The sequence below is a fragment of the Typopeltis vanoorti genome, chromosome 2 (genome assembly GCF_054136105.1).
Source record: "Typopeltis vanoorti isolate ZY-2024b chromosome 2, IOZ_Tvanoo_1.0, whole genome shotgun sequence".
Lineage (NCBI taxonomy): Eukaryota > Metazoa > Arthropoda > Arachnida > Uropygi > Thelyphonidae > Typopeltis > Typopeltis vanoorti.
This window is the reverse complement of record NC_143550.1, coordinates 18,808,538-18,822,646: the sequence shown is the minus strand read 5'-3', so window position 1 is coordinate 18,822,646 and position 14,109 is coordinate 18,808,538. Positions and strand designations below refer to the sequence as shown.

At 35.6% G+C, this 14,109-nt stretch overlaps 1 protein-coding gene across 1 annotated transcript in view; it reads right to left on the bottom strand.

Moving 5' to 3' along the window:
- The window catches only part of LOC150108857 (WSCD family member CG9164-like), a 35,167-nt gene extending 27,892 nt beyond the window's left edge, over positions 1–7,275 (bottom strand). Inside the window, exon 1 of the mRNA XM_090414407.1 lies at positions 6,795–7,275. Coding sequence (XP_090270533.1) covers positions 6,795–7,275 — 481 coding nt within the window. The remainder of the gene's footprint in view (positions 1–6,794) is intronic.
- Positions 7,276–14,109: the final 6,834 nt, after the last annotated feature.

The following is a 14,109-nucleotide window of genomic DNA, read 5'->3' as shown; positions in this document are numbered from 1 at the left end:
TTCCAGTCATGTTCTTTTCTCCACCAACTCTAACCTCGAAGAACGTCAACACCAAGTTGATTGGGACCGCACAACCAATTTATATATATGCAAGGATGAATTTGAAAAAAGAATTATAGAATCCAAAGAAATAGTTCTGGACGCTTCACACATGAACAATAATCTGAGCTACAATTTGCCTGATTCCTATAGCGCAGTAATCCAGTACTGGCGCTCTAAAATTAGCTGCCACACACATTCAACTCATGCCAACAATAGCACGCGGTCACTTATTCAAATATGACTGTTACTATTCTTCTTCTTTTTATTAAGCTGGAAAGTCCATGATTTTTACCTTGTTAGTTTTATAAGTTTTATTAGGTGAGTAAGAAATAACACCTGAAGAAGTCGGGACACTAGTTGTGATTTATTAAAGTTTGTGTTATACTTTCTCGGGTTCTAGTCAGTTAAATATTAATTTTATAAATGTATGCATCCCGAGTCAATCCTAATAATATATATATATATATATATATATATATATATATATATATATATATATGAAAAACCTTTAATAACTAATACCGAGAGATAAAAAGATGACATGATATATTTGAAAAGATACTACTAGTTTACTAGTTTCGTTGAATTGAACAAATCTTCAGGTATCACAATCAAAGAAGTATATAAGGAATTACAGAGACTTAAAATTGTAATAACAGAACAAGCACAAAAAAAACAGTAGCGTGTTTACTGTTTTAAATAAATAAATAAATATATATATATATATATTTAAAAAGAATTGAATGACTAGAACCGAGATTTAAGTAAAAAGGTTTTAATATTAAAACACGACTAGTTTCGGCTTGTATTAACATACATATTTTTTAAAATAAACTGAATGACTAGAACCGAAATTTATATATATAAAAACCTTTTTACTTAAATCTCGGTTCTAGTCATTCAATTCTTTTTTAAAAAAATATGTATGTTAACCGACTTAATGATCATTCTTTCATATATATATATATATATATATAAACACTACATTTCAATAAAAAAAATTGTATTGAAAAATGGAAACAGTTTAAATGGTTCTAAGGATCGTATCTCAAGTATATGAGCACACGTTAAGTTACCAAATATACTAAATTTTATTTGGAATCGTTGTGTACGTTCTGCTTGCGTATATTAGGTAGTACACCCACTATATATTGCTGTTGTCAGATACATGAAATTGACAGTATTGTGTGTATGTATGTGTATATATATGTACCCTATATATATATATATATAAGCTTTTTTATGTCACGTTTTTTGAGTGTCGAGTCTTCAAAATTCGAGTCATCAGAATTCAAGGAGAACCAGCCTACCAGGCTAGAACACGGGGGGTTGGACGCCATAGGCGACAGGGGGGCGAAGACCCCCTAGTATGTGTATATATATATCATCTTCTTCCTTATACCCTCTTTTACCTTGCGGTGTCGAGGGTCCATTGATCATCGGACCACACTCCGTTTACAGGATACGGTGGTCAGCCTTATGCCCCGGTGTATCCTATGGCCTGTAGTGTTGAGTTCTCAGGTTTATGGGATGAAAAACCCCCGAATAAACTGGGGAAAAAACCCTACGGCCCACGCCCAAGACTGGCTAACTTGGCTATGGCTGAGGAAGATCCTTCACTCCTCACGTCATCGACGGGAATCGAACCTAGGACACTCCTTCCCCAGGCATATGGTTGCGAAGCGCATAGCCACCAGGCTAACCGCGCGGATATATATATAAATAAAATTACTAGTTATTACATTGAATATTAATGCAAATATTTTTCGGTCTTTAATAAAAGATTGATGTTTCGTTATGTAAAATAATTTCCCTGTTGTACCAAGTAGCTGAGAGGTCAGTCGAAGGGTTCATTTGTAAGCAACTCATACGAGCTACAATGTGAACAACACTGAAATTTTTACACCACTGTAAAACTAGTCGATTTAAATTAAAAATCTATAGAAATTTTAACTTAATTTTCACTTAATTTCCATGCTTAAAAATTTGACTTAAGTTTTACTGGGAATACCTGTAAAAATTATGTCTAGAAATCCAACAGTAACTTGTTTATTTAACTACACAGCTTCTCTTTGTTATGTTCTACGATATATATACTGTATATATACACAAACAGACATATATATATATATATCGTAGACATATGTTCTCTCTCTCTCTCTCTATATATATATATATACATACACACACACACACATACATGTATATACACACATATATACATATACACACACATATATACATACATACATACATATATATATATATATATATATATATATATATATATGTTGTACTATATATAGACCTTTGTTTACGAATGGATTACTTTTTCAGAAAACTAGCCACAGGGCAACACTATTCAGTAGATACTTACCATACAGCTTTTATTGAATCACATGTTAAATCGCTCATGCACACTACCAATTACAAAAACAATTAGTTTTAGGTGAACCTTAAACATTATCTTTTATTTCGCTCCTGTCTGCTCCCCTTTTTATAATTTAACAAAAAAAAACAGTGTTGCTAATATTGATTCCATATAAATATCTTGAAGATGCTTCTACAACATGGGTAGCAATGGCTTTGCTATTGAGACCAGTGCAAAAATGTCCATTCAGTGCAAAAAGTAACAAGTCAGCGAGTAAATGCATGGCTTTCCTCCTGGAGAAACCGGGGTTCGAATCCAGTCTACCACACGAAAAACATTATAAGGGCTCCTTAGCTAAAGATATTTCATAAGATTTTTCACTCCGGCAAAACACACACACACCAGACGGAAAATACAGGCTATTGAGAAACATAATACTGGCCTTAGTTGCCCTGGCCAACATCCCAACCACTGGACTCTTATTTTAACCGAAATTATAACGGCTTTCTCCTTCATTTTCACGCATCTTGCTTAATCGTCTATTATTCCTTTCTCCACACCTCTGGGATTTGAGGACTCTGATGTTTGGAATTTTTCCGTTTCTAGGGATGGCATTTTGTTCAAATGAAAGAGGAAATCGATAAGCATTGCAATGTCGCTTAGGAATGCACGTTTATCTCGGCCACGACTAGACTGAATGCATGTACCCTTCTAATACATGAGTATTTTTTAACCTCCCAGGCGAATCGTCGCCTGCTTTAAGTGACAGGAGCTAAAAAAGCTGAATTCGTTAACTTTTTTAAATCGGAAAATACTAGTCAGATAGTAAACATGCTGGCAACTAGAAGAGTATAAAAAGCATATTATAAAACACTGAAGGAAGAATATTAAAGGATAAGCATTTTTCATGGTTTGCAGAGCAACTCCAATACAAAAAATCAGAAAAGCGTTGCAAAATATTTGTAGTCAAGAAGACTTGGAAGGGCAAATAAGCCATGAATTCAAACATGCTCCAGTTCGTCACGCTCTCCAAAAACATGTAATGCTTCTACACCATTGCCCATGGAATCATCTTTCCCGTATTTTGGTTCCTTCCATGACAGAACAGAAATTTAAATTCTTCCCAGTAGGCGAATTGTTCCAACTTATGTGACAGTTTCTGTTTCCTTTGCCCACCAAATACGGAAATCTGTTTTGCGATAAAAAGAGAGTCATCTGTCACTGCCTGAACGAACACGAGTGGGGTGCATAGCTGTGGTGGTTTGAAATTATGGCCAAAGCAATTACGGCAATGAGGCTTGTGTATTATGTCATAAACTGCATAAATTATTCTGATGCATGCAATTTATACGGAATATATAAACTGTTATACGGAATGAAAACTGTTATACGGAATGAAAAAACAAATCCTTCCACCTCACAGTATAAGACAGGCTGATTCATTTTCAGTTGATCCACCAGAAAGTCGATACCGACTGAGCTACTGAGGTTCAGGAGATTTTAAATTTCAAATTGTGCAATGCACAATTTGAAATAACGATATGAGAAGTATACTGTACACCTTCTCTGCGATAGTGGATATTTATACGTATGATGAATAAGTCGAAGAGCCACGTTGGCATTATAAAATCATAACGAATGTGTTGTTTTCATTTATGGGTGATAACTGAAAGAGAAAGAATGTTGTCTCTGAGAAGAGAACCTCTAAATATACTAAGCATGTCATTTTCCATTTTGGAAAGGAAAAAAAAGCTTCAAAGGTTCGATAGATATCTAAACTGGATAGAGATTGTTTCTATTTCTATCCAACCTAAAGCCAAAAGATCTCCATAACGAATGCCATGGTATAGAACTAGTGTCATACTATATGTCATGTTAATACGTTTCGCATAAAAAAGAATTTCAGAACTCTGCTATTCCACTATAGGAATGGAAAAGCATACTCTAAATGGGAGTGTCTTCAAGTATTGTACGCTAATAATTATGACTCTGTGGGGAAAGCATTTTACAAGTTTTATAGCTCCAGTCGAATTTTGTCAAACACGCAGTCATTTTGGAATCGTATCCTTCCCCGAAACTAATGAAAAGTAAAATGCTCTGAAAACAGGGGAAGTGTCCGACTTTCAAGTACATCGGATAGCAGATATAAAACTTAGGGTTTTATGTGAGTGAGTGTGCTTTACAACCTAAGTATTACTGATAACATAAGCAGCAATCCCTGAGCTGTAGATCGAACAGGGTTTTATGTCACTTCAGGGCTCCAATAAAAATATGTACGAGTGGTGTTAATATACTGGACGATTTCCCTCGTCAGATATGTCGACGCCATCTGGTTGCTGCACTGAAAACTGAATAAAGTTACTACATACAACGAATTTAGAGATCCCAGTTCTGTCGTAGAAAGACAGAATTGAACGATGGTGGTGATGACAGAAGCACAGTTCACTCTCACCATAACAGATTCCAGGACGCCATGAATCGCTTGCTGTAGTAAATGTTCTTTACAATATCATTGTATCGCTGAGAATTTGGTCGGGATTTTTGGTGGTTTGTTATAACAGTTTGCTAGGGTGAGAGGAGTTGACTATTGTGTTCGAGTCAAGATGAGATAGCCAGTCTCATGTGAAAGTGTGACGGGGATTTTCCTTCAAAATATCTAAAAATAGGTGGAGGACGAGAACACTCAATAAACAGGCTATTATAATATATTATTCTATTCAGTTATTTCAGTCATAAAAATATCAACCTTCCATTCGATGTAGACAATAGTATCTCTGATTAATCCCAGCGAAGTTAAGTTAAACGTTTATTTATTATTATTTTTTGGGTGACTCAATGCAGTGGAAATTTTCCTCCAGTTCACCGATTCAGAAGCACTGAAATGCAATTTTTTTTCCTGAATTATAAAGTCTGAAGTGCACCAACTTGTTGAAAGACATTTTCATAATAATAAATTTAGGAAAAAAATGAACGTCGTGCCAATAGTAAAATAACTATCATCATAATCGCTTTTTTTTCCGTCAAAGCAAAAAAGTCAGCTTGGAGATACGAAATTCATCTCAAATATGATATGTGAAGTGCATTTCGTATATCTGAAAGGGCGCAAATATTTGTGAGGAGTTCAAATAATTACAACTCACTTCGCTATCCACAGATCTCACTGTGCTTTTTTCTACAGAGCTTGGCTGCTGGGATGGAAAACCAAAATGTTTAGCCTGGTGAAAAATTAAAAAAAATCTCAGAGCAGCACAGCACTCGATTTATATGGTAATTTCCTAGTTTTAAACTTGAATCTGAGAGAGGGCAAATTTTGGATGGATTAGATCGCTCGTCTGAAAACACAGTACAATACCATATCATAATAATATCACCGTAATGAATGACTTATCTTGCTTTTCTCAGACTCTATTTCTGTGTAGTAAAATCATTTTGACGCTTGCTTGCAATGTGCGACTCGTAATATATGGATTTATAAGCTAAGTGACGTTAATTACAGAATACGTAAACTGAGGCGAACATCAAATTATGCAGTTTAATGATTTTCACCTCATGTGAGATCACATCCTCTAACTAAGAGGTTTGTATTTGCTTTAAAAGTATCGCCTTTGGTTTCTAGGAGCGGAGTTATCAGATTATTTAGCTCCGATTTAAGCCGGGAGGTAAAATGCTAGTGTCCAACTTTTTCGTTAGTTAATGTGTCATAAAAATGACTAGACTAATGACTAATCTAATAACTGCGGAAGTCTTAAAAAATAGATTTTTTTTTAAAGAAAGATTTCATGTGACATTAACATTTCGAAAAATCAAGCCTTCATCAAAAACTCATTTTAGCCCCACATTTTTCAACTTAGATGTGCAAAAATAATTTTAAAAAATCGCCAGTAGTTTCCATAAGATGAAGTATAATTTGAAATGGAGATAATTTGGAAATGATCTCTATTTCAGATCTCTGAATCTAAGGCCATTCACAATAACATTATATAAATAACTTTCAATGGAGAAGGAATTGATATACGTCATATGAGAAGTAAACAAATATCACACAATCAGAATATTTCATATTTAATTCTGGTAGCATTGCATTAATTTCTTAATATTTCCATTCAATGCTAACAACATCAGTATTGTAATTATTATTTAAGCTTTATATATATATATATATATATATGTAAAGAACTGTTTTAACAGCACATAAAAATAATGTTTCCAAATCCAACAGAATGTTTTAACAACTTGGCGTTCGCTCATGCATATAAATAGAAAATGGAAAACTTCACTTAACTGAAATTATAGATCAGAATTTGGTTAAAAGGGTCAGAAATTTTCTCAGACTGTACCCTTACAAGTTTCTTCCATGCTGTATATTAAATTAAACACATACCTGTAACTTGTTGTACCAGAAACCGGATCCACGTATTTCCCGAGCCAGGGGAGGAAGCCAAAGCCACCACAGGTCCCGGTGGGTTTCTGTAATGCGGCTGAACACATATGTGAACTTTACGTCTTGGTACCGTAGGTACCATTCCGCTGGCTGACAAAATCCGAGCAACAGCAGCCCACCTTTCTTGTAGTCTTTCTGTTCCCATAAAGCTACGGCCCAATCCCCCGACAAAATGAGATGTTCTTGCTTGCTTTCTGCCGAAGCTATCTTTTCCGCCATTCGCATGCGAAGCTATGGCTTCGGCTGCAGAATGCTGGAGTTCAATTTCGGCGCTACGGTCAAGATGACGGGACACCACTAGGATGAAAAGAATCACGTAGGAAGACAGGACAATACCGATGGCACCGTACAGCAGCCTACGGAAATTGCGAGCGGCCGCTGAAGCGGTGCGTTTCTCGGCGCTCCGTCTCTGAGTTCCCATTCCTCTCGTTCCGGCAGTGGGTAAATTCCCGCTCGCCTTCTTTCTCTTCTAACACAACAGACGCGGTCGCATCCTATTCCCATCGAAAGCACCCTGCTGTTCTTCGACATGTGTTGCAATCTTGATAAGCGATCATCTCCGATGTACGCCACTACTTTGTGTTATCCAGAGTTGCGGATCATACACTAGGCACTTCCGGCGATTATTATAAAGCCAGTAGCTTTCGCACTTCATTTATTGAAGCACAAGTTGCGCTAAAGAAACTCATTTTCTCTGACCCTCGGAGAAGCTGCAAGATAAGAGAGAGAGAAAGGATAAGTAGTGATGAGGCTATCGGCTCTGACGTCATGCAACAAAGCATCGTTCACACGCATGCGCAGTTGCTGTGCGTGAGTGATGCTCGAGAGTTCACTGCCCAGCTTCGGACTCATGTGAGTAAGCTACATATACAGGAGATAGTTTCTGCGTTTAAATTCGGGAAAATTTTAGAACGCACCGATCTAAATGGTGTGTACAACACGGTTATAAAGTAATCGAAATAATACGGTGATATCAGGAAAGTTCAAGAAAGAAAAGTTAGCCTTCGATGAAGAAGGGCTTTTTTATTTTATTTCTAAAACGATCGTTTCTTTCACTTTAGTGGAGAGGTGGAATATTTCACAGAAAAAGTGAACGGTGCTTTATTAGACGCGGATGTGTTTCGCGCTGATATACCATCAGAGTGAAACAATTCCACTAATCCAATTTCACCTCCCTGAATTGTAAGAGGAATATTTTGGAATCGTAGTGAAGTAAATCGACGTTTTCAGAAAACAAAGGCTTAACTGGGAAAAAGTCACATAGCCAGAGTCCCAGTGTAAGAAAGCACTGTCTCGTAATTGACAGCCTGGTTGGCGAGTGGTCAACGTATCATTTCTCCCCAACCAATAGGCCATGGGTTCGAATTCCACTAAACGCATGAATGTTTGTGAATGGTTTTAGGTGGTAAAACCATACTGGAAGGCTGAAGTGACTTGACAAAGTTAAATATTTAGTCACAAGGATAGGGATTCTGGATTATCTGACCCTAAGCCCACTCATAGTACTAATATTAATAAAGAATGGGTTTACAACTTTTCGTGAATGGAATTCATATAAAAAAACAACAAAATATTCTGCATAATACAGCACTTGATACAACAGATATAGACGAGTTATAAAGTTTCTTTCCTATTTTAAAACTGAATATCTTAATAACACTGCTACCAAATTTACAGAATTTATTATTAATGCTGTATCTTGGATAGAAAATTTGCAACATCAGATGGCGCACCACACTGATCATGCCATTTAATTCAATTTTAAACTTTCAGATATTACATGAAATGAAATTACGAGTAAGGCACTATTATTCTTAAATCGTGTCTTATTTCGCGTCCAGATATGATGAATGAGTTCAAACATTTTGGACTCATCCGGCATCAGGTGCTCATTGACGAGCATATTGATGAGAGAAAATTGCTGCGCAATTTTCAATAAATTTAATATTCCGCAGTGCTAAGTGGACTTATGAAAAAGAATCCACGAGAGCCTTTTTCCTGAAAGCATTAGTAGTTGTCTAGATTAATAACAGGCTAATCTGTTGAGAGTGTATTATGCCCGTTAATAGTGTGCATTCTTCGGTCAGTTTTCCTGTTTGAGAGAGGAAAACATTTTCTCCTCTCACGAGTCCGGCTAACTCACCTTCACTTGAAAAGTGCTTCTAATGGTTCTTCGCTTTCTAGACGGAATCTAACCCAGGTCTCTCCAAGACTAGATTTGAAACTTGTCTCTGGAGAGTATAATACTTTTCAAATGACGTCCAAAGACTGAAGAGGTTATTTTCCAGAGCATGGTTTTAAAAATGTCTTATAATTTACTCCAATACGTAGAACCACAATCACATATCAATGTTCTACGATTTTTCTCGAAACAGAAGGCACATGATTTAGCTCGCTTTGGCACATCATTATCACAACAGAGGAGCTTCCCAGCATGTTAAGTGACTGCCGTAATTTCAAACAATCCCAATGAAAACTAAGATCAGGAGATCATAAGTTAGTTAACTATTACATTTTCTCGTATGTTTTTACTTTTTTTTATGCAGGAATAAAAATGTCGGGGGGTTGCCAAATATTTATTGCTAACTGCAGTGAAACAGAACTTTGCGATACACTTTTAGAGTTGAAAAGTCGTTATTAGGCAGACAATGGAACAAGTGATAAGTACAGAAATTAAAATGGCACACAAACTGCAGCTACACATGCGAAGAGAATTTGCACAAAAATATATATGAATGAATACTACTATTCTTAAAATCTGATAATCAGCATGTAAACAGAAAAAAATGCTTATTCAAAAGAAATATGGGAATAAAATATGCAACCTGGAAAATACAGAAGATAATGCATTAACGCCATATCTGTTAGGCTGCAAAATTTTTGAAGGGTAGCCTATCCCTATTAAAAAGAAACGGACCAAAGCAAACAAACGGAAACTGATCATTTCTAAGAGTATCGTTTTTAGAATAAGTCTATAAAGTAAGTGATGTCAACAGTGAATTGTTTGAAGTGCAAGTTTTTACTGTGTGTATGTGTATAGTGTATTTTAAACCCACGCTATTTTGATTAAGTACTGATACGCAACTTAGATTTTGTAACCTGGATAAGCTGTTGTCCTTAGTCGAACATATGTTGTCTTTCGTAGAATTTTAAAAAAGGTAATATGAAATTTAAAAAATAAAAATAAATAATGGAGACATTTATGCAAATACTAAGTGTTCAATTATTACAACGCTGATTCATAATCAGAGAATTCGGCCAGTCATCAGTCTGAAATTTACGATATCGAAAAATCCTCAGCACTGCTGTAAACGTTGCATGCAAAATGTCAGGAATTCATTGGATTCGATTCATCACAATAAATGTCTAAGCTACTTATTTAAAACTTGGTTTTTATTTATGGTATAATTCCAGGTATATGTGAGTACATCGGCCGATTTCATGAATGTGAAGAAAAGCAGTTGACAGACTGTTCGTAGCTAGTTGTGGTCATTTTGTACTATGCGAGGTTACTAAGGCATGGCCACATTAATTATGCCTGTTAATTGTGTGTTCGACGGCCAATTGATTTTAAGGGGAGTAAAAACCAGAATTTCAGATGAGAAAACTTTTCCAACTGTGAACGAGACTGGTAAATTTACTTTTGTGAGTTAACAGCTGTTAACCGTTGAAAAGCCGGTATAAATGTTCCTCGGGTTCTAGACAGGATTCGAACCTAGGTCTTTACACCTAGTACCGTTCAATTTACGCTCTCTTAACAGCAAAAACAGATGTTGCAATGCACGTTTCTAGCTTGTTAAGAGATTACTTCCTAACAGAATACCTGTGGAAATATATACTTGCCACTTTTACTCAAATTACTCAATTAATATGCAAGATAGGCGTTTGGTGAGTGAAATTTGTGGCAAAGAGCAAAAGTTCTTACAATGTTCAACGCGGTGCTGATCTACTTGCCGAATCTAAGTGTCCAGCTACTGATGGATAAAAAAATAAAATTCGTATCCAAATACCTATCCTCCAAAACTGCTATACATAAGTAGGCATATTTTGTGTGTGTGTGTGTGTGTGTGTGTGTGTGTGGCCATCATTTGCATTTCAAGGGCACGTATCGGTTGCTCCAAAGCGTTTCCATGTTGAAACAGCAGAGGCGTGATAAGCAACCACCATAACGAGCAGATAATGAAATACAAAGAACCAAACGATGAGATGTTCATTAATATTCATAATATTTTCATTTTTGAAATGGACGATGCACAACGATACACCTTTATATCATCAGAGCGTAGCAACAAATAGATGTCAAGTGGAGTCATCCATAATTCCAGTTTAGCGGCCACGAATGAGGGAAGTATCTACGTCACTCATGCTGCGAATGTAGTAAACAGCAGTATTTCAAGGGGGTAAAATAGAATAAGCTATCTGGCCAAGTTCGGTTGCGCATACTAATATCTATCAATAAATGTGTCAAAAACTCAGTATATTCTCAGAATACTGTACACATATAAACTCAGAATAATGTACACATTGTTCAAAAGAGTCTTAAAATAGCGAGATATACCACAAACCGAATTATCTTGTTACTATAAAATGCTTTATAAAGCGCAGTAGAAAAATGAACAATCTTCCTACATCTATATTCGTGGTTTCAAATAACTGTAGCTTAAAACAAAATGTGTTCACTGATTATCCTACACCTAGTCAATACTTTAAAAAACTACTTTTTTTAGTCAGAACTACTTTTGAAAAAAAATTCTGTTCAGTCTTCATATCAAGGCTACCCGATTAACTTTTCTGGAAGTCAGAACTACTTTTTAAAAGTAGCTCTTACTGCCAGAAGAAGGATGGTAATCGTCCCAAGACAAACATGAATATTGCAGTGGGATCTGCACAAGGTCACATATACATTAACGTTTGTATTATGCGTCAATTTGTTGTACGTCGTATATTTTCAAATTACCTTAATCACTGGCATCAGGATTTTTGCCAAAAAGGATCGAGACCCATCATTTTCATTTAGAGACTCGGCTGTGTAAAAACATTTAGAAAGACCACAAGACTTTTTTTTTAAGTAGACTAACACGAGGATCATGCAATCTTAATGTGCTGATATCGGCATCAAGTTAATATTTTAACCTGTTCTAGAATTTTATAGCGATTATCCTAATAAATTAATCTCCGTATAACTATCGAACAAACTGCATTCACATTAATTAGTACTATAAACTTTCCCAAAGTATCGTGTTTTCATATATAAATGATTTCGTTAAGTTCGGTCGTGTAACTGCTTTTAATATTTCAAAAATAATTTTGAAATATTACATAACACACTATATAAATTACACATTTCCTGGATAGTTGGCCAGGTGGATAACATTTAACTACAATGCCACCGGTCCGAATCCCACCATGGGCATGGAAGTATGCATAAATATCTTCAAGCCGGTAAATGAACTTCATCGCCTCGTTATGTGATCAAATCACCCTGCTTATTGGAAGCCTGAAGTAGCTTGAAAAAAGTTAGTTTCACGTTTGATCTCGGGCAGTTATTATCTAATCCTTACCCCACCCACGATGCTAAAATATTACAGGTTTCAACCATTTGTTGGTGAGACTCACATAAACACACACATATTAGCAAATTTAGGACGTAATATATCACATACACTTGTTTAGCAATGCTGTGCGTGGAAACTGGTGCAACATTCTTAAATCTAGATCAAAATTCCACAAAGGATTTATGCAAGGCAAATAACCAACATTTTCAGAATATTTTACTATCCAAAATCGATCGACTGAAATAGTTCAGCTTAAGCAGAATATGGCTGGCAACTCATGTTTAAAGACTACGCTCTCTCTCAATTTTTTTGCTAAGTTTTTTTTAAAAAAAATTGGCTTTGCTTGCATAGTTTGTGAGGAGCTCCATTGTTCACGCGGGATAGCTGTAGATCAATTTAGTCACAGGTTAAATTCTTGCTTTTTTATTTGTACTTTGAGCTTTAAATAGATATTTTCCGCTTACTCACGAGTTAAAGTGTATTTTTCTCTCATGAATATTTATCTACTGCTGAAAAAAGCAAGCACATACTATTCTCCCTAAGATTCCATTTCCTTTTTTATGTGTAAATATCTAAATTAGTGAATAATGATCTTACGTAACGTGAACTAAATTATTAGAAGTATTAATTATCGAATTTTAGGCTGCCATCTAACAACTAATTTTTTTATTCTTTTAATATATTAACTGAAACGCCTCGGCGATCCACAATGTAAATTAATCGGATTACAGAATTTAATTTGCGCAAAAAGTTGTTTCCATTAACGTTTCCTCACACTGTGCGTGTTGATTAGGAGGAAATAAACGGATAACAATGAGAAAAAAAGTTATTTCAATTAAATTCAGCACAAACGTTCCTACACTTAATAAAGCAACGGAATCCAGAATTAGATAACCTTATTGCATTTGTGGTAAGCATAAGTTACGCATTATTTGAGTAACCATTTAATCGCCATTATTCCCTTAATCATTCACCATAATTCAACGCCATACTGTTGGCGTACATTCTGAAATATTCAACCTTAAGCGGGCGAGCAAATATTCATTCGGAAACAAGTAGGGTAGTCGTGGTGGTTGTTATTATTATTGATGTGAATTTTAAATGGCGTATTAGAGACCGAGGCTATGATGAACCAAGCCGAAGTAAAATGGAACCGTATGTAAAATATAATACGTACTGCTATAATATGAAAGATATATGAATATAAAATTCTAATAAAATGCAAATATAATCATTTGTATAAAATAATATTTTGTAAAACTTTAAAAACGTAGTATATCGGGTATAGTCGATAATATGAGTAATCGGAGCGTATACGGATACTAAAAGCGACAAATAATGACTGCATTCATCAAAAGAATGAGAGGGGTTGACTAAAGTATGATGAGTGGTTAGAGCTGATAAATGGCCCCTCACACAGAGATATGTCATCACTCCCCAACAGGAAGAAGTGTGTGCCAGATGAGTATGAGGAGCTGAGCAAGAACAACTTCCTCTCTTCATCAATGCGCAGACTGGATTGCCAAAGTTTAATTACAGGCTTAATCAGTTGTTTTGTCTCTATGGCATAATGTTTGCCACCAGGATATAAATGTTTATCTTAAATTTGCCTGAAATTAGTACAGGGGACAGGTAGATGATGGTATCTTAGGAAAAGAGCTAATCTAGCTTCAGCCTCATTTCCATTGATCCCAAATGTG